Genomic DNA, 21820 nt, shown 5'->3' with positions numbered 1-21820 from the left:
CCTACCAAACAGGCTATGTTTTTTTAGATATATTATATTATGCTTCCCTAAAATTTTTGCATGATTTATTTGTGCTTTATGTGGCTACTCATATAAAACATACCAAAACAAAATGTAGCATTCTATGCAAATTCAGCTTGCAGTAAACATGTGCCTTAACATTTTAATAAGTCTAAAATGGAAAGGGATGTCTCCTACCTTTGCATTTACCCTCCAATACTTGTTTTTATATTGAACAGGTTTTTTTATGCTGTACTTTGATAAAATGTGGTTTATTTTCACATGATGACTTACAGAAACACTTTAATAAAATGAAGAAATAGAAACAGAACCCATATATTCTAGGCCATACTAATCCATATCCATAAATAATCATATTTCATTTTCATTCTTCATATTGGTCCCTAATATTGCACATATACACATTCTCATATTTTTGTTTGCAGATAGATCCTAGTAAATCTCTTTTGTGTATTTTTTTACTGTTTTATTTATTTCTAGGAGAGAGAGAGAGAGACAGCATGAGCAGGGGAGGGTCAGAGAGAGAGGGAGTCACAGACTGAAACAGGCTCCAGGCTCTGAGCTGGCAGTCAGCACAGAGCCCGACACGGGGCTCGAACCCACGAATCGTGAGATCATGACCTAAGCGAAAGTCGGACGCTTAACCGAGTAAGCCACCCAGGTGCCCCTCTTTTGTGTATTTTTTGCCCAAACAAGTAAATGGCAACTGAAACATTCTACTAATTTTGTTATTTTCTTAAATACTTGTTTATTTTTGAAAAAGAAACAGAGAGTACAAATGGAGAGGGGCAGAGAGAGAAGGAGTCACAGTCTGAAGCAGGCTCTAGGCTCTGAACTGTCAGACAGAGCCCGACAAGGGGCTCAAACCCATGATACGTGAGGTCATGACCTGAGCTGAAGTTGGATGCTTAACCAACCGAGCCATGTACGGGCATCTCTAATTTTGTTATTTTCCAACCTCCTCTGTTATAGCTGTTGAATAAGTATGCATTCAAATTCCTTTTAAGCTATATCAGGTGATATTTTATAATGTGGGTTGTTATCTTTCTAGCCTTTCACATTTCTTGACTGCTCACCACTCATTAAGCCTATTCCTTAAATTTTAAGCTCATGTTATGACAGAACCTAATTTAGTAAACTATTTTGTAATGGTCATATTAGGCTGAGTTGTGTTTAAGTAACTAATACACCTTAGGTCATTATTTTTCTTATTCACATGAAGGCCATTGAATGTCTGGTGCCTCTGCAGGATAGACCTTTACAGGTAGCAACTCAGAAATCCGGTCTGTTGGGATATTTTAGATATACCATTAGAACATGTGACATCCAGGTGGCCAGTGCAAGAAAAGTGAGAGATGGAAGGATGTGTATTTGCACTCAAAGATTTTGACTTGGGCTAGACACCTAGAATTTTTAAAAATGAAACATTGGCTAGAACATATATGGGTGGCTATGAAGTTCAGGTACCCTTTGGCCTAACTGGAAGCTTTACGATCTCTGCCACCAAGTTCCAGATACCAATATGGTTGTCACTCGTGAGGTATCAGCTACCTGGCCACTGGCTCCATCTTTACTATTTGGTGGATCATTTCAGCCCACTATGATTCTTTGCCACTATCCCATGCTAGTTTGTATTAAGTTTGTATAAAATCTCTTCTTAATTTCCTATATCAGTGCTAAATTCACACTATCACTTCACACAATATGGCATTCACACAATATGGCATTACTAAGAGGATAATAAAAAGGAGTTAAGTTGGGAAATTTTTACTTAGACATTAGATGAGTTGACCGAAGAACTCACATCATGGACAACATTTAGACTAGCTCATACAAAGATCTCCTTGGCCCTGAGGTCAGGACCTAGTGTTAGAGGACCACTTATATACCTTCTCAACAAGAGTGTCTTAATTTATCTCCTTTATTAGAGTCCCAGGTCTTAAGTTTCTGATGATAAAAGAAGAACCTCTTTTCATCTCTACAAATCTTCAATTCTTTTTAGCGGTGCTATTCTTCTGTGATGAATGACAATTCCAACATCCATTTTTTTCTGAGAAATCATCTTCCTTACTCATGATCTACTTTGCACAAAACTTCCATTAAGCCCAATATATCAGGTCACATTAAAGAGTCAATTTCCCTGAATCTTGGATTCTTTCTTGAATAATAGCAGAGGTGAAGCTTCATAAGCACAATTCAGTTATGTTTAGGAAATCACAGTTTGGTCTGAAATTTTAATACCTTGGAAGAAACCATATATCCACTTATAGAACAACAATAATATAATCACTATAATCACACATAATTTATTTTTCTTTATAAATGTTTTCTAATTACCCATGTAATATATCTTCTTATATTCTTAACAAATTACACTCCATATGCTACATCATATACTATGACATTATTAACAAAACTAAACTCTAGTTGTTTTGATAACAATTTTTAGAAGAAAACATTTGGAATATAATGACTAAAGGAGAGCTCTTAGACATGACACTAAAATCACAGTCCATTAAAAATATAAATAAACTGAAAGTTATCAAACTTATTTTTTATCTAGAGATTCCTTGTTAAAAGGATTAAAACATATGTAAAAGATTTGCAGACTGCATAAATGACAAATGATTCATATTTAGGCTACATAATTTTATTTGTAGAAGAAGCCAAGTAAATATTTTTGTGTCTTTTTTATATTACACATATAAGTTGGACAACTTAATGTACTAGAGTTGTAATGTTAGATTAATGCTAAAAATCAATTGGTATTTGAGTCATCTACTATTTTTTTTACAGAACTAATCTAGTGTGGTGAAAGAGCATAGAATTATAATAGGATTAGGTGGAATGCACAAAATTTTATTATTAATTTGTCATTAATTAATCAGTTATGTGGTGTGTGCCAAGTTGCTTATCCTCTACAAAAATCAGTTTAACTTAAAAGAGAATTAAAATCTACACTGGATAATTAAGGCCCTTTATAAATCCAAGATTTGTTTTAAGAAATTTATTAAAAAAATTCACATATATGTGCAATGGAAATACCAAGCATTACAATCATATAAGGTACTATCATTCATAAAATATCCTACCATGATGCTGACATCTATGTCTTAAATATAATCAAATATTATTCCCTATATTTAATTATGGAGTAAGATAATCTGACATTAATATATAACAACATTGAGAAATACACATTCATTTCTTTGTGTGATCAAAATAATTATTCAAGTACTAATTTCCTGAAATTAGAGGTTGCTTTATTTTAGTATAATAATTTCAGTGGTGTGGTCACTCAACATTTTATATTGCCTTTATCTTATTGTATTTTAGAATTTAACACAATCCTAACTTTGAATGAATTAACAGCATTATCTATCATCTAAGTGCGTTTTTTTGTCTTACATACTGTTGCTAAGTAACTTAATTTTTCATACTAAATGTTTCTTGATGCTCCTGTTCACACAATAATGAATGGGTTTGATATAAAGACTTTTTCTAATGAACATGTTACATACTTGTTAGCTTTGAGTTATACAGAGAATTGGTTGAAAAGGTTTATGAACTTGGATTACAAATACTTTTTAAAATGTCCTGTAGATATTTCTGGAGGTCAATTTGCCTGTTTTAGCAGAAAGTCAGTTATTTCCCCATTCAGCTCTGACATGTGTGAATTGCCCAAAGCCTTGTTCAAGCCAAGAAGAATGAAAGGGTAAGTTATGTTATTGAAATCTAGGAATTGATAGTTATGGCAAGAATTCTCAGGACACTACTGTAGTTACTTTTTATTGCCACAATGATGTGCCTAATGACAACAGATTAATTATAGTGTCACAAAATCTTCTCGACTGTGCAGTAAAACACTTAGTGATCCAGATCTTATAAAAGCTGCAGTAGAACTCACAGGCATGGGCATTAATAGCATCACTTTATTAATTCTATTCACATGATTTTATCAGGGTTGGTACAAAACGGAGGCAAGTGACTTGCCCAGGACACAAACTTAAAGGAGGCACTCATTCTAACGTTGCATCAAGTACCAAACATGCACATGCTCAACTCTGATGTTGGTAGACAATATATAAACAAATGAACATAGCCATAAAATAAGTTTCAATAAATTTGAAAGAATTAAAATGTATAATTTTATGAATTTTAAATTCATAGATTTAATTCAAAATTTAAATTCCATAGAGACAAAAATTAGATTAGTGGATGCAAAAACATTGAGGAAAGAGCAACTGAAGGTTATCAATAGTCAGAGGGGTTCTCTTTGGGGTGATGGAAATATTCTGGAATTATATAGTGGTGATGGCTGTACAACATTGTAAATAAATATTTTAAAACCCATTGATTTGTACTTATTCAAACAATAAATGGGAAAAGTAAAATTCATGGAATATATGCTTACCAATATTAACAGAATTAACTTAGAAATTGACACCAGAAACTTTTGGGAAATTTGCAAATATTTGGAAATTAAACAAATTTCTAAAATAACCCAGTCAAAGAAGAAATTACATATGCATACACACCCCGTGTCAAAATTTATTAAATATAGCTAAAACAATGCTGATAGAGAAAATCATTGTTCTAAATGTCTTTCTTTTTTTTTTTTTTTAATGTTTTATTTATTTCTAGGAGAGAGAGAGAGCGTGAGCAGGGGAGGGTCAGAGAGAGAGGGAGTCACAGACTGAAACAGGCTCCAGGCTCTGAGCCGGCAGTCAGCACAGAGCCCGACGCGGGGCTCGAACCCACGAACCGCGAGATCATGACCTAAGCGAAAGTCGGACGCTTAACCGACTAAGCCACCCAGGCGCCCCTAAATTTCTACGTTAAAAAAGAAACTGATCTCAAATCAATATTCTCAGCTTCTACCTCAAAAAAAAAAAACAGAGAAAGAAGGCAAACTGGACTAGAACCACACAAAAGAAAGGGAACAGGATTTGAGCAAAAATCACTAAAACATGAGAGAAAAATCAGTGAAACTAAATACTGATATTTGTGAAAAACAACATGAATATATCTTCATTTGGAGTGAATAACAAAAAATAAGGGAAAACACAAGTCAATAAAATCAAGTGTTTAAAGTGAGGACATTATTAATGACATTCAAAATAAAAAAAAAAATTATAATGAAATACTATGAACACCATTATGCTAACAAATTAGACTAGTTAAAATAAATAGACAAATTCTAGAAAGATACACATTACTAAAATTATATCAAGAAGAAATAGAATACCATATAGACCTAGAAAATATGGAGTTAATAGTAGTCCTTACACACTTTCACAAAAAAAAAATTTTTTTTTAAAGAAAGAGTCACACATATATTTACTATACACCTCAGAAAGAAATTTGTTTAGGAGATGTGAAAATACATATCCACCCCAATACTTGTGCATGAATTCATTTTCCATAAAAGTTAGTTGCTAAGGCAATAGATCTTAAAAGCTCTCATTACAGGAAAATTTTATAACTCTAACTATGGGTAGTGATGAATGTTAACTAGACTTATAGTGGTCATTATCTTGCAATTATTTATGTATATTGAATCATTATGTTGTAAACTTAAAACTAATATAATGTTATATCTCTTATATCTTATATCTCTTATATCTCAATAAAAATGTTAAAAAGTAGAAACAACCCAAATGTGTGCCAACTGATGAACAAAAGGTATACATTGTGAATTACTTTTTATCTATAGAAAGTAACAAAATATTAATACATGATATAACATTACAAATCCTTAAATACTTTATCCTAAGCAAAAGAAGTCAATCATAAGAGACAATATATTGTACCATTCCATTTATATGAAATGCACAGAAAAAGCAAATCTATAGAGAGAGAAAAATTAATGGTTGTCTGTGGCTGGAGTTGAAATAACTCTTCTTTGGGTAATCAAAAGATGCTAAAACTGGATTCTGCTGATGGTCAAATATCTACACATTTGCAAAAGTTATTTTGCAAAGGGTAAGTTATCTGCAATTGGTATGTTTTATGACACATAAATTATGCTGCCATAAATCTGTTTTTTATAATGAACTCTGAAGATATTCTTTATAAGTATATTTTATGCTTATATTTTCTTTGTATGTCTGTGTGATCTTTTAAGGTCCATTCTGTGAGAAGTCAATGGAATGTCGTATTTCTCAGTCCTGTTGGAAAGGAGAAATTTGCCAAAATAAAAGCTCTGCTTACAGTTGTGAATGCCCAGAAGAATTTTTCAATCAAAACCATGAAACTGTTGTCTATGATTGTCTATCAATATCATGTCAGAATGAAACTGGCTGTGTTCATATTGCAAATGTAAGTCTGAATTTAAAAAGAGAGTAATATATATATACATTTACCATTATCTGATAAGTACAAATATAATTAAAGTTGCATTAACATGTTATAAATTTCAAACTTGAGAATATTAGAAAAGATACTTCATTTGTTGATTTACATTTTTTCCAACTTTAAGTAAAAAAGAATGAGCAAAGAAACCAGCAAACAAACAAACAAACAAAATTTAAAAAACAATCTTCAGGGGCACCTGGGTAACTCAGTGGCTGAAAGCATAAGACTCTTGATTTTGGCTCAGGTCATGATCTCACAGTTTGTACTCTGAACTGAGCATTAAGGCTGCTTAAGATTGTCTCTCTCTCCCTGTTCCCTTCTCCCCCACTCATGCTTCCTCACTCTCTTTCTCTTAAAAATAAATAAACATTTAAAAAATCTTTAATTTTATTTTTTGCTCTTCCACTGAAATCCTCCCTTGTGAATAATGTAATTGCGTAAACATTTCATTTTTAGTTATTGCTTTTTAATTGTTTGTTTATTTGATATTGTTACATTTTAATTTAACATTTTAATAAAGACTAGGAAATGTAATAATTGCCACCATTCACTTTTTATTTTAGTAAGATTCATATTTGAATTTGTATTATGAATTAATATTAATATCTTCAGGGTAACCTAACTCACATGTTTGGTGGTTGATACTGGCTGTCAACTGGGCCCTCACCTGGAGCTGTCAATCCAGAACCCTAAATGTAACTTCTCTGTAAGGCCTGGGATTCCTCACAGCAATGTGGCTGGGTGCCAAAAGCAAGTATCCCAAGATAATTAGACAGACGTTATATGGCCTTTTAAAAGTCTGATGCTCTAATAACTGAGATATCCAGGATCTTATATAGCCTTTTAAACATAGCCTTGAAAATGAAAGAGCACCACAGCTTGTTTACATTCAAGGGGGAGACAAGGGTAGTTCCTAATTCTTAATTAGAGGTATGTTGAATTCAAGTTGTAGGAAAAGTATATAAGCTGGGAAACACTATTGTGACATTTTAGAAAATATTATCTTTCATGTTGTTGCACAGAGAACTTCTACATGTTTATGAAAATAGCTTCTATCTCTCTCCAGGTAAGAATCCTTTCATTTTCTTTGAAATATCCAAAAACTTTTCTAAAAAATACTTTCTGATCTTTCCTAGGACACCATGTACATCTGTCCACCAATATTTATAGGCAAGCTTTGTAAGAGACAACCTCAAACACCACATGAGTCATTTCCTTGCAAGAATAATGCCACATGTACAAAATATGAGAACAATTATCATTGCAGGTATGATCAATTAATTTCTTATTTTTTAAACAAAATATATGAGTTTTAAAGCCATGTGAACAAAAATAAAACAATATTCTATTTTAAGTTTAAATTTTATTTATAATATTAATGACATCTAATATTATATTTCAAGTAGAAGTAGAAACATTTTAATGGGGGTTTATGAGTTTTTTTTTTAAATAAGTATTTAAGAAATTCCCAGGAATAATTTGGTCAAATAGTTATAAAACATATATATGGTTTTATATCAGAGATACTTGGAATAACTGGAAAAATATTTAAAGATCTATAAAGAAAAGATAACTATATCTACTATACACAGACAATGTAACTATTATATTTTGAAAGTATAGAGTAAACCATCTCTTCCTTCAATATGCACACCTCAGCTGATAGTTTTCAGTTAGGGTCTTTAGGCAGTATTTTGGGAAATAGTACTTTATTTAAATAAGAATTTGCTAAAAATTAACCATTTTAAATGACAGAAGTGACCTAGTTATCGGGGCTTAGAATTTTAGTTCATTTCAAATAGCTTTATAGATACTTTCTCACACCATTAGGAAGTATAATTTGGACTCTTCACACTTGCTTGACTTTTATCTGACTGCTTAAAGTAAATTCTGTTGGGCATTACTGAAGGGCAATAAACAGATTCAAAATTTTAGAATATTCATAAAAACAGAAAATCATAAGCTGTGGTATAGGAAGGGTTTAAAAATACTGCAAGGAAACAGGATATGCATATATATTACAAATGTACAAAGGACAGAATTTTCATCAATTTCAAAAGGAATCTAAATGCAAAGTTGAAAAAACATACTAAGCTTTTAAGATGTGACATTTTCAAAAGAAAGTGAAGAGAAACTTCTTCATTATATCAATATCTTAGAAGCTCTAACCAGTCCACACAAATTTATATATGCTTTCAATCTTATATTAATTTATTGATAAATTCACTTTTTATTCTTTTAAAAATATTGACTTTTTAATTTATAATTTCTAATCGGAGCCTTATAATGCAAGTATATTTGTAAATATACATAGAAAAATAATCATTTAAAAATGGATAGGATTATATAAATATGGGTAAATATACATTCACATATATAATATTGATTTCATTTTTTATTAAGTATGATAATTTTATTGGCCCTTATTTTTAGAATTATTCTGGTTGTCTAGAAGCCTTTTTCTTAAATTTCATCATCAACAGGGAAACTATATAGCATTGTTGCCTACTCTCAGTTGATTGTTCTATTATTAATTGACTTAATTTTAAAATGATGGAGTTTGATCTTTTTTTAAATTCTATTTTTTAAATGTTTTATTTATTTCTGAGAGAGAGAGAGGGAGAAAGTGAGACAGCATGAGCAGAGGAGGGTCAGAGAGAGAGGGAAACACAGAATCTGAAACAGGCTCCAGGCTCTGAGCTGTCAGCACAGAGCCCGACGCAGGGCTAGAACCCACGAACCTTGAGATCATGACCTGAGCTGAAGTCGGAAGCTTAACCAACTGAGCCACCCAGGCGCCCCTCATAGAGTTTGATCTTGAATGCTTTGTTAGACATGGGTTAGAGAGGATGGACACTGTAAAAATTCCAGTTAGGTTTCCCTAAGATGGATGAAACATGTCATGTAGGTAGGCTAGTTGTAACAACTTTGAAGTAAACTTAATCATGAAATTACTGTGAGCCCCACTATATGTGTTCTCCTTATGGAAATGACCACATCCTTCAAGAATTTGACAAAAATTGTGCTCATCTCCAATCTACTTAAATAAAAACATAGTCCCCTGCTTTGGTTAAATAAGAGCCCTTATTAATAGAAGGTAAAATATAAAGAAAGTGACAGGAGAGTACAAACAGAACTGCTTCAACAAGGCAGAAATAATACAGCCTAATTTGAGTGATGAGTGAAAACCTAAGCCTCAGAAATCAGTAAGATTGTGATACAGATGTGGAACACAAGAGCAGATTTTCCATACCCAGATTCCCACACTCTAAACACACAGTGACGGTTAAACACATTTCTACTTCTGACTCAAAGAAGTGATAAAGATATAATCAATATAAACTAATAAATTATGAAGTTGAAACAATGACAAAAATAGTCTTGGACCCTATTCGTCTGGTCTCAAAGGAGATTAAGGGAACAGCTGAAAATAATTTTAAAAAAATGAAAGCTCTTCACCTTAAATACCTTTAAAAATTATAATTTATCTGTGCATGGCTATCTTAGAGGTTTTTTTTTTTCTAGATCAATGATTCTCACACTTTGGCTGCAACAGGTTTTAGCTGCTTTAGAATCTCTGAAAGGGCTGTTTAAACACAAACAGCTATTTCCCACCCCTAGAATTTCTAATTCAGTAAATCTGTGGTGGGGATTGCAAACATGCATTTTTAAAAAATTCTCAAGTGATTCTTTAACTGCTGATCTGGAGGCCATACTTTAAGAATTACCGGGTAAGGGGTGCCTGGGTGGCTTCGTCGGTCAAGCGTCCGACTTTCGCTTAGGTCATGATCTCGCGGTTCGTGGGTTCGAGCCCCGCGTCGGGCTCTGTGCTGACTGCCAGCTCGGAGCCTGGAGCCTGTTTCAGTCTGTGACTCCCTCTCTCTCTGACCCTCCCCTGTTCACGCTGTCCCTCTCTCTCCTAGAAATAAATAAAACATTAAAAAAAAATAAATAAAAAAAAGAATTACCGGGTAAGAGGAGATGAGCTCAAAGGGCATCAATGCAGAGAACCCTCCTTACTCCTTTCCCTCCTACATCCATACACTTGCGTTTCCTCTTATATTCTGAATTCAGGAGAAAAAAATGTGGGATTGGGAAGGAGTGAAATGAAGTGAATACTGATGATGGTATCAGTTTCTCTGTTTAAATTTATGGACTAGACCTAAATTTCTATGATTAGATGAGAGAGGAACTGAAACAAAATGACCTCCCTGAGAAAGAATGAACCATTAGTTATAAGAATTTATTTGGTGTCTAGAGACCACAAGCAACAAAGTGTCAGAAAGGAGTTGATATTTACCTGTGTCTATAAACTACCATTTCTCTTAACACCTAGACTACTGAAACCTTTAGATGTTTATGAACTTGGCATTAAAAAAAGTTATTTTTAGGAGTAATACGTAGGAGCTCCTGGGTGGCTCAGTCGGGTAAGTGCTCGACTTTGGCTCAGGTCATGATCTCACATTCGTGGGTTCGACCCCTGTTTGGCTCTGTGCTGACAGCTAGCTCAGAGCCTGGAGCCTGTTTCAGATTCTGTATCTCCCTCTCTCTCTGACCCTCCCCTGTTCACGTTCTCTCTCTCTCTCTCTCTCTCAGAAATACATAAAAAAAAAATAAAAAATAGAGTAATAAGTAGCAGTAGTGAATTATCACAAATGGCATTACTGGGAGCAAGTGGGGTACAAATGGAATCTGGGGGGGGAGAAGGAAAATGGATAATTGATGTCTTGGAGTAATCAGATAGGTAGAACTTTGGTGATATTCTGAAATGACTAAGGAATGTTTTAGCCAGGAGGTCAATACTTTGGATAAAATTTTTAAAATAAAGAACAGTTTGGGAGATACAGTGATTGCTGAAAATGAAAGAAAATATTTGGAAGAACACTTGAAGAGGTTCTCTGAATATTCAGAGGAATCCAGCTATGGTTCACTCAGAATAATCCGGATTAGTTGAATGAAAAGAATAAAGGATTTAAAGAGAGCTAAAGGAAACAAACACTGTGTGATTGATCATCCGGAGTTTAGGAACAGTGTGGAGTCCTTTCCCTTTCATACTGCTGAAATGGAAGCCAAGAATGTGGTTAATGGAAACCAAGGAGAAAACTGTAGCTGAAGTATAGAACATTCTGACATGAACTATGAACTTATGTAGATAAATACAGTTACTGACGACCTACAGTTTGTCAACTGGAGTAGAGGAAATAAATGGCTGACCTTATTCTCCTCTCACCTCTGACTTGCTGCTAGCACATCACATGAGGAGGACCCGGGCAGGATTTACAGATCAGCATTCTGAAATACAGTAGGGGATGGACAAGGCTGAAAAGAAAGCATCTTGGAAGAAACTGTCCAGTTCCCAAAGCAATGTACAAGAGGTTAAAATAATGAAGTCCAAGTTATAAGACATTAGAGAGGATTATGCTGAGGAAAATAGGAGAGATAGGTGCCTTTGGAGGGGGTGAAAAATGGATGAGACCTCAGAGACTATGATAGGTTGGATGTCTCCCTATCTGTGGCTCCTGAGAAGCAGATCCTCAATCTACCCTCTAAGAGGCAACAGTGACTCCTAGTATAATTATAGTATGATGACATGAGAAGGCTGCGCACTGAGTTTTCATGGCTCTCAAATAAATAAGGACCCAGAAGCTATACAAGTGTATGACTAGAAGAATGGCCTAAACTTTATTTTTTTTAATTTTTTTTTATTTCTGAGAGAGAGAGAGAGAGTGTGTGTGTGTGTGTGTGTGTGTGTGTGTGAGAGCAGGGGAGGGTCAGAGAGAGAGGGAGACACAGAATCTGAAACAGACTCCAGGTTCTGAGCTGTCAGCACAGAGCCCGATGCGGGGCTTGAACCCACGAACCGTGAGATCATGACCTGAGCCGAAGTCGGACGCTCAACTGACTGAGCCAACCAGGCACCCCTGACCTAAACTTTAGAGTCATCATTGGCTAGACAATGAGGTCATCCATAGTGAATGTGACAGTAAGTAAACCTTTTGCCATTTCCAGCATCAAGACTTGACACAGAAATGGGAGAACAGAAATGAGAGAATTTTCTCTACTGTCATTGCTCTCTGTTTAAAAAGGTGAAAGAAGTGGCTTTTTTTAACCTCCCCCCCTTTTTTTTTTGTTTAGCCACAGGAAAGTAAAGTTGTCTTAAAGTAAATTAGACATTCTTTTGCACTTTGATACTTTAAATAACTGGTGGAAACTCTGCAAAACTAAACCTCCTACTGGAGATTTTAAAAGAATGTAAAACAATCAAACTTTATAGTGACATCAAAAAACTTTCTTGAACAGTGTCACTGAGCTACCGGAGGCCATCTTGCAGCCATGAGGAAATCTAGCAAGCAGACACAGCCAAAATATACATAAGTGTGGGGCTGAGAGGACTTTTAAAAAGCCAGAATAGGCCTCACTCTGCATAAAGTAAGGACTACTTACAAATAATTTGATTACATGGGCCAGTAAATCTTATATCAATTTAACATATTTGAATTGGGATTTTGTTTTTTATAACAAAATTTTCAAATCAGCACATTGATAGTCTATGTAAACCAAACTTCATTCAATCACGTATTTTAAAGATTTTTTTTTTTCTGTTGTTCATTTATTTTTGAGAGAGAGAGACAGAGATAGAGTCAGAGTGCAAGCTGGGGAGGGGCAGAGAGAGGGGGAGACACAGACTCTGAAGCACCCTCCAGGCTCTGCTCTGTCAGCACAGAGTCCGATGCGGGGCTCAAACGCACTAACTGTGAGATCATGACCTGAGCCGAAGTCAGACGCTTAACCGACTGAGCCACCCAGGCGCCCCCAGTCATGTATTTTAAATAGTTCACCTTTTGTAATATTCATCGTCCTATTTTTCACTTTATTATTAGTTATCTTCTAAAAGAAGACAAAATATTTCTATAATATAGTTGACTACTTCATAAACTATAATTTTGAATTACTGTGAAAGTCTATTGTCCTGTGCCCTATTCAAGAGAATAACTGTGTTTGAATCATTTTTGTATCTTTGGAACCTTTTACTATATAACACATAGAATATTTTCTAAAAAGCTTATTTAATTCATTATTCAATTTGTTTATAATAAATATTTTGTATTTCACTGAGATGAAAAGTCTTAACTCTAGATGTGAAATGAAATGGCTCATTCATTCATTAAATTAATAACTCTTAATTTGGTACCTACTTTTCCATAAACTTTTCTATTTCGATAGAAACTTCTACAGCACGAGGGAAAAAAGGAAAGAAAAACAGGCAAAATGACCTTATCTTAATAAGCTTATATTCTAGGGGGTAGATCCTGTTTTAAAGAATCACTTTATATCCTTTTTGTAGGCTAGTCTATGGCTGTATGATCCCAAGGGAAGATGCATGGAGAAGAGCTGTGGGAATACAGCCTAGACAGTGATGACCAGGACTGCTACTAAGGTGACATGTGATGATGGCAATTAAGGACCACATTTGGAATATATATATTATATTTATTATATTTTTGAGAGAAAGAGATAGAGCATGAATGGGGAAGTGGCAGAGAGAGAGAGAGGGAGATACAGAATCCAAAGCAGGTCCAGGCTCCAAGCTGTCAGCACAGAGCCTGATGTAGCACTCAAACCTATCAATCAAAAGATCATGACCTGAGCGGAAGTGAGACACTTACCTGGCTAAGCTACCCAGGCACCCCTGGAATATATTTCTAAAGAAGATTCAGTGTTTTTCTGAAGGGCTGAATAAAAAGAGGTAACTGTAAGGTTATTTATTCCATTGAAAGATTAGAAATAGAATTTTATAAAATGGGGCCCTCTGTAAGATGAGAAGTGTGGTTGAGAGGTATAGAAATCAAGATATTGGTGTTGCACATATTAGCTGAGACACATAATAGAGTCAAGTGAAGACATTTAAGGTAAGCTTTCAGATAGTTGCTATTTTAGAGGAGATTTCTGGGCTACATATATACATTTGAAAGCTAGTCATATAGAGATGGCATCTAAAACCAGGAAACCAGAGCACCTGGGTAGTTCAGTCTGTTAACTTTGGCTCAGGTCATAATCTGTTTCATGAGCTCAAGTCCTTTGTCAGGCTCTGTGCACAGACTGCGCGGAGCTTGCTTGGGATTCTCTCTCTCTCTCTCTCTCTCCCTCTCTCTCAGCCCCTCCCCTGCTCTCACTCTCTCTGTCTGTTTCAAAATAAATTAATAATAATAAAAATAATAAATAAAACAGGAAACTGAAATTAAATTAGCTTACGGTGAATCTTGATAGGGAAGTGAGAGATTTGCAGACTGAGACCATGGACCCAAGAGAATTTAAGGAAAGGAATATGAAGCTAAAAAGTAGGAGTCAATGAATTGAGGTGAAAAAAATGCAGAGGGTCATTACAGAAACTATAAAATATTTTAAGAATATTATGACAGTGCCAGACTTTTAAAGAATGTTGTTAGATCTAGTTAGAGGTGAGTGAAAATTGATCTATGCAACTGGCTATTGGAGATAATGTTTTATTTTGTTCTTTAAAAAGAACAATTTGATGTATAACAGGAAAAATTCTCTCCCTGTATGAAACAAATAAAGAAAAAAGAAATAAAAAGAATGGAGGAAGGAAGAAAATAAAAAGAATGAGAAAAAATATTGATTAGACCTAGTTTATAAGTGAATATAATGAAAGAATTAGGCTTTTCCTTTAAAGGATAATAGCAATATAAAGTAATAGAGTGAGAGCTGAAGAGAGTTCAAAGCAGGTAATTTTTAGGTATGAGATGAGATAAGATGGGATATATAGTACACAAGGAAAGGAATTGGCTTAGATGGGACAGAGGAATTATGATAGCAGGAAAAGTAAAATATTTATACTAAATAGAAGTTCTTTGAATATGCAGTGTGTAATCTTTTGGAAATGGTCTTCTGAATAATTCCTCAAATGAAGTAGGAAGCAAAGTGAGATAAGAAGGTGTGAAATTGTTATATAGGAGGGAAATATAATAACATTATTGATACATAGCAAGAAGGGTCTTCTTGAAATTACTGAAGATGAATTAATGGTAAAGTACAACATTCTCAAACTACATGTTGTTATTCATATGCCAGTATGGAATAGCCTGGATGTTGAATTAAACTGGGATTAAATTATTATGGAGGGAAATGAGGCAAAGGACTTGAAGGGATATGCAAGAAGTGAGTATGGAAATGGATCATGTGATATAACCCAGGTAATTATTGAAGTGAAGACATGATGGACGACAATAGATATTGATGTGTTGGTAGGGTCAGTAGATCAGGGAGAAGAATTGTTGGGGAGAAAAAAGGACGGGGGGTAAGTTAGAAAGGGAAATGAGGCTGTGAGTGGAATATGAGATTCTTAAAATTCATATTAAGTCATTTAAGATTATAGAAGGAATATAATTATGCATGATGGTAGTGTATGGAATACTATAGAATACTATAATGAGAATAGTTTGTGAAGTTAGTATAAAGATTGCTATCTTTCAGTTGAGATAGTGTCCTCCTCCAAAAAGCTAGGGTTTTCAGTATATAAACTCTGCAGATATTGAAATAACCAAGTAATATTGGGATTATATTACAAAAATATATAATGAGACAGGTGTTAATCATTAAAAATTAGAGTGATTGCTCAGGAGGGTCAGCTATGAAAGGAACAAGAAGAGATGTGTGGCATGGTTTGATGGCATCATCCTCAATTGAGATTTTTGAAGAGAAGGTTTGGACACTGATCCTTTTGAAGCCACAATGAGGAAAAAGGACACCTACCCGACATCCAGCACCCGAAATATGAGGGGTGAGGGAGAGCGAGTAGCCACAACTGAAAAGATTACAGTCAAAATGAAAAATGTGTACAGAGATGATTGGGGGGAAAGAGCCAGATCATGAGGAAAGTCCTAGGATTCTCTGGGCTCTTGAAGTGTCTGAAGTAAATGGTGACAAAGGATTAACATGATGGTCTCAAACACAGATCATGGTGGGGTGACTGTGAGTTTTGGCAGTAAGTTAGGGGTGTGTAGTCTTGTCAGAGCTCACAGAGCTCAGTAGACAGCTTTTCAAAGGCAGTGCTAAAGTGACAGGTCTATGGGCTCCATTTCACTTATATGAATGGAAATATCCAAACCACTACAGAACACAGTCTAATGTGGCTTTCTAGGACTCCTGGTCACCTAACTGATGGAAGTGTCATCAGGTGAAGGTGGTGAAGGGAAGGGCATTGTGACCTGACATACAGGATTCTGAATCCTCCTCTATACACTAGTTTGGGAACCATTTGTAATATGAGATGGCATAAAGGCCTCCAAGAGTATCATGAACCACACTTCTAATGTTGCTAGCATACACACACACATACACACAGACACACACACACACACACAAGTATGAAGACATATTTATTTATTCTAATATTTACTGAACACAATGACTCTAGTATTTTCTATATGTAAAGACAATTACATTCTGAACATTCATAATGAAATTAGGAAACCTTAATCAGGAATACGTGTTAATAAAAGCAGCCAGTATATTTCCTACAACAATTTTTTCTAACCTGAAAATCAATTGGGTTTAACAAATATTTATTGAGAGTCACCTTTATAAAAGACACCATAAACTAATAATTGGAAAAATATATAAATACTGTATCTTTAAAAAAATAAAAAAATTTGTGATATGCCTATTTTTGCTTTCTAAATTTTAGTTTCAGCACTCAAATTCCAAGATATTTCCTGGTATATGAATGGTGTGTATAATGATGTTCTATTTTATTCTCTCACTTTTTTTTTTTAATTTCCCTGCTTCCTACTCACTGGGTTGCAATTACAGCCTGCTTGCCCTGCTTAAGTGTCAGTTCAATGTATTAACATATTTTTTTTTCTCAAGTCAGTTTCAGCATTTCATTAGTCTGCTTGATGTCTCACTATGTCAGCCATGGGTAGGATTACGGTTTTCAGTTTGTGTCACAAGTAAACCTAATTAACCATGCAATGTGACTTTGAAAAAGAACATTGTATACACAGAGATGCATAGGTCAACATATTTCCTTTCAATATGTAATAAAGTTATATTAATTCTGAAAGATGCTTTTTAAAATAACAATCACACATTTAGATGAGAATTTGTTAATTAATGGAGTGCTTGCACTTGGTCACTCAGTAATTCCAAACCTCAGTTTCTTGGACTTAATTATATCAAAAGCTGGTTGCTGCATTTTTCTTTGCCTGAAATCAATAGCCATATTTATAAGACTAACTTCCTCTTTTGAATAAATCATTCTGAAATTTAACATAGAAAAAAGAAGTTTGTTAAGTATATGGTTGTATAATTTCAGATGCTGGTTATAAACTGTTACAATGGAAAACATCTAGGACATTGTTGATATTCCTCATTAAGAATAGCTTCTGCTACTGTTAATCTAATTCTGTACTTTCAGGGAAGTTATAACTGACAGAAGTCATCCTCAGATCTGATCCTCTAAGTGACTCATTTTGAGAAGATATGTTCATGTCAGTATGATCTTCTTCCCATTAGTCCTGGACTAATTTCCCTGTAAATCATAAATAATGAAGCCTTATGACAGAAGTTAGTGCAGACCTCCGTGCATGAAACTTGACTCAACATTCTCTGACCTCTAAGTCTTCCATGGCTTACCTAATCAAATGAATCTTGGCTCCATAATTGTCCACACAGCGTCTAACACTTTTTAGTATACAATACTCTTTTGTTATGTCTTCTGATCTCATTTTGTCAGCAGCAAATCCCCTAATACCACAATCTCTTTTGTATACTTTCTTCTAACTGAAACCTGAGGAACCTGTAATCCCCTTAGGTGGCTAATGATCCTTCTTTCACAACCTGTGTACCACTGGTAAAGAAATGTTTAGGTAGCTTTGCCCTTGTCATATCCAGACCATTTTTCTTTGTCCTTCTGAAAGGCCTATCTATTTTTAGCTCAGGAGATCAGCTATACTGTTCTCTCTCTAACTCATTGTTTCTCCCTCCCACAGCTCCTTTTCAAGTATCTTCTCTCAGTTCCTGTCCATCTCCTACTAAAGGTTTAGCATCTGGCTTGCTGTCCTTTTCTCTAGCACTGCTGTCATCTTTGATGACTTTGATATCCACCTTGTAAATTCACCCATCTTGATTATTTAAATCCTTTGACAATAATTTGCAATGACTTTTTCCTCCTCCTGATCTTGGCAAATTTCGCATGGTCAAAGGTTATAAATTACCATGACCTGTAATTGCATGACTACAACCCTTGATTTAAGTTTCTACTCTCTGATAACCAATTCATGTATTTCAAGTTCACTCATTCATGTATTTTAACACCAAAATTATGTGTAATGTTTTTCTACAACTAGCAGGCACCTATAATTATTTGACTGCACTCACTCTCCTCTGCCCATCGCCCTTGGACTTAGTCTTTGTTTTACTTTTTAAAATCATACCCATACTTCCACTCTTAAATTCATTTTCTCTCTTTTTCTATGTTATATAGACCTGAAAACACAAAACCTGTTTAATTCTATATCCCATAGGGTAAACATGGGTCTACATGTATGATGTAGCATCTCAAAGTTGATATAGTTCAGGGGCGCCTGGGTGGCTTAGTCGGTTAAGCGTCCGACTTTCGCTTAGGTCATGATCTCGCGGTTCGTGGGTTCGAGCCCCGCGTCGGGCTCTGTGCTGACTGCCAGCTCAGAGCCCGGAGCCTGTTTCAGTCTGTGACTCCCTCTCTCTCTGACCCTCCCCTGCTCATGCCGTCTTTCTCTCTCTCCTAGAAAAAAAAAAAAAAAAGTTGATATAGTCCATATCCATATATTATCCAGATGGATAAACCTGATTTTCTGTCAGTGTTCTTTAGATTTACATTGGATTTCTCAGTCTCTATTTTAGCCCATTTCTTGTCCATTATCAGCAAATACTTTAAGTTATCTCATAAATACATTTCATTAATATGAACACTTTTATCATTATGAAGTTAACATCCTTGTTCAACCCATGANCAACTTGACCTCCTTCTTTTCACTCTTCATTTAAATATAGGGAGGACATTGAAAGAAAGCCACGTTAAGAAAGCAGTGATTTGAATGAGGTGATGGAAAAGGTAACTCTAAGGAGAAAAGATGTTCATGACAAAGAAAGTATTCCATGCACAATCACTGGCCTATTGAGGTCACACTAATGAGACCAGAGTCACTGGTCTGGAAAAAGAAGGGGAAAGTCCTGAAAATGGAGAGGAAACCAGAAATATGATAGTTGCAGACCATGCCTGTCACTTTAACTCTTTGAATGTTACTCTAGGCAAAATAGGAAGTATTACAGTGTTGCTGGCAAATGAAGAACATTATCTTGCCTATATTTTAAAATTGTACTATGTTGTTTTGAACTATATAACGAAATAGATAGATGCAGAGAGATCTATTATGAATTAATGTAGTGATCTAGATAGGAGAAGATAGCAATTTAGAGCAGGATAGCAAAGAGTGGAATGGTAGGATGTGGTTGAATTATGCATTCATTTTTAAGATGGAATCAATGGTATATCCCCTTATACTGGATTGAGTTAAAGAGAAAAAGAGTAAAAGACATTAGAGGAAAGATTTGCCATCATCTCAGATTTGCCATCAGAGTGGTAAAACTATGGTTAAACTAAGGTTAAACTAAGTTTGAGATAGTTTACTTCCTTATCACCTTTTCCACACAAGACAGTGTATTTGTTTTTACATGTTTCTACCCTGCCACTATCGATTCAATGTGTTCCCATAACATTTAAATAAAATATAAATTATTTAAAATGCTTATAAGGCTACCCATAAACTTCTCCTGCCTATTTCTCTACCATCATCTATGTTCCCTTAAGTTACTCAACTCTTGCCACTTTGATCTTTGAGAAGTTTCTGGAATACCATAAGCATCTCCTATTCAAGCCTCTGTTATTTGTTGATCTCCTATTTAAAGGGCATTTTTTCCCAGAAACTACGGTGGTTTGATATGTATTTCAGTGAGTGTTTTGCTCAAATATCTCCTCAAAATTCCTTTCCTATCAATCTTGATAAACACTTAAAAATAGTTCTCCATCATTCTCTCCACATTAACATGGCTTGCTAGCTTGCATTCTCGATTGATATCTTTCAGCACTTATCACTATATGTCATCATAATTTTATGTATTTATGAGTTTTCCCCTGCCCTCTAGTTTAACATATTTCTTTTTGTATTTTTTTTGACACAGAGAGCATGGGGGTGGGAAGCAGAGGGGGAGCAGGAGTGAAAGAGAGACTCTTAAGCAGGCTCCAAGCTCTCCTCAGAGACCAATGTGGGATTACATCTCACAACCTGAGATCATGACCTGAGCCCAAATCAAGAGTTGGATGCTTAACCGACTGAACTACCCAAGCACGCCCTGCAGTCTAACATGTAGTAATGCAGAGGGATCACTCTTCTAATATTTTAATACTGCTTTTTTACTCTAGATTTGAAGTGTATAGTGCTAATTTTTATTACAAAATAACATTGTTTTAAGGTTTAAGGAACTATAAAATAGGAATCATTTATTTTTTGAGATCCAGAAACTTACTCAGTTGCTCAGTTTAAGCAAAACAAGTTAAATTGATAAAATGAATAGTGTATAAGTCAGGCATCTGTCTATATCCTAACAAGTCACAGTAAGCAAGTGTGTAGTGGTATTGCAAAGCTTTTATTGTAAGAATAAGTCTTTATTCACCTCAAAGCGTTTTTTCCAAGAAGTGGAATAGGCACATGACAGTGTTGAAATTAATACAAGTAACTCTGCATCAGAATTTCCATCTATAGATTATGAAATCAAAGGAAACAAAAGTGAACCACAGTGTTTTCTATTTGACAAAAATTACAACTCACTTACAGTGGTACAGACCCAGAAAAAAATGTAACAAAACCTCCTCCAGATCCTCCAACAAGTGATAGGAGTGAGTATTTCAAGATAACAAAATCAAAGAAAATTATTTGGAGTAACTTTATAACCATCACGTTCTATTTCCTAGAAAGGAACAGAGTTTGAAAGAGCCATTTCAGCAGCTAGAAAACTTTAAGCAAAAATATGCTCCCAATCCTTGAGTGACGCTGTTGAAATGCTGTGTTTGAGGCCAGCTGTTAAAACATATCAACTATTTTTTAATCTTCAATTTTTATTTTTTGGTGTTTTCTGCAGTACTTTATTGTTTTAGTATATTACTGAAATAATTTTCCTACCAACTATGTATAACAGCATTGCACATTTCACTTTTAATTTTATTAAGTTTATGTTTTCCTCAATATTTTGAAAACTACATTTTAAAAACTTGTAGTTAAAATATGCTAAATATTTAGGTTCATTGATTTTCATCTAAATTCTCTACACCTTATAAACGAATAAATGAAACATATGCCAGTATTTCTGTTTCACATGTATTATT

The 21820-nt window shown here is 34.6% G+C and overlaps 1 protein-coding gene across 1 annotated transcript in view; it reads left to right on the top strand.

The window, feature by feature from the left end:
- LOC144226834 (protein eyes shut homolog) overlaps window positions 1–21820 on the top strand; it is a 160674-nt gene that overhangs the window by 75179 nt on the left and 63675 nt on the right. Inside the window, exons 3-4 of the mRNA XM_077758353.1 lie at window positions 6149–6342; window positions 7515–7645. Coding sequence (XP_077614479.1) covers window positions 6149–6342; window positions 7515–7645 — 325 coding nt within the window. The remainder of the gene's footprint in view (window positions 1–6148; window positions 6343–7514; window positions 7646–21820) is intronic.

The sequence above is a fragment of the Crocuta crocuta genome, unplaced genomic scaffold, assembly GCF_008692635.1.
Source record: "Crocuta crocuta isolate KB4526 unplaced genomic scaffold, BGI_CrCroc_1.0 scaffold33, whole genome shotgun sequence".
In the NCBI taxonomy this organism is placed as follows: Eukaryota; Metazoa; Chordata; class Mammalia; order Carnivora; family Hyaenidae; genus Crocuta; species Crocuta crocuta.
This window is presented reverse-complemented; position numbering and strand designations above follow the sequence as displayed.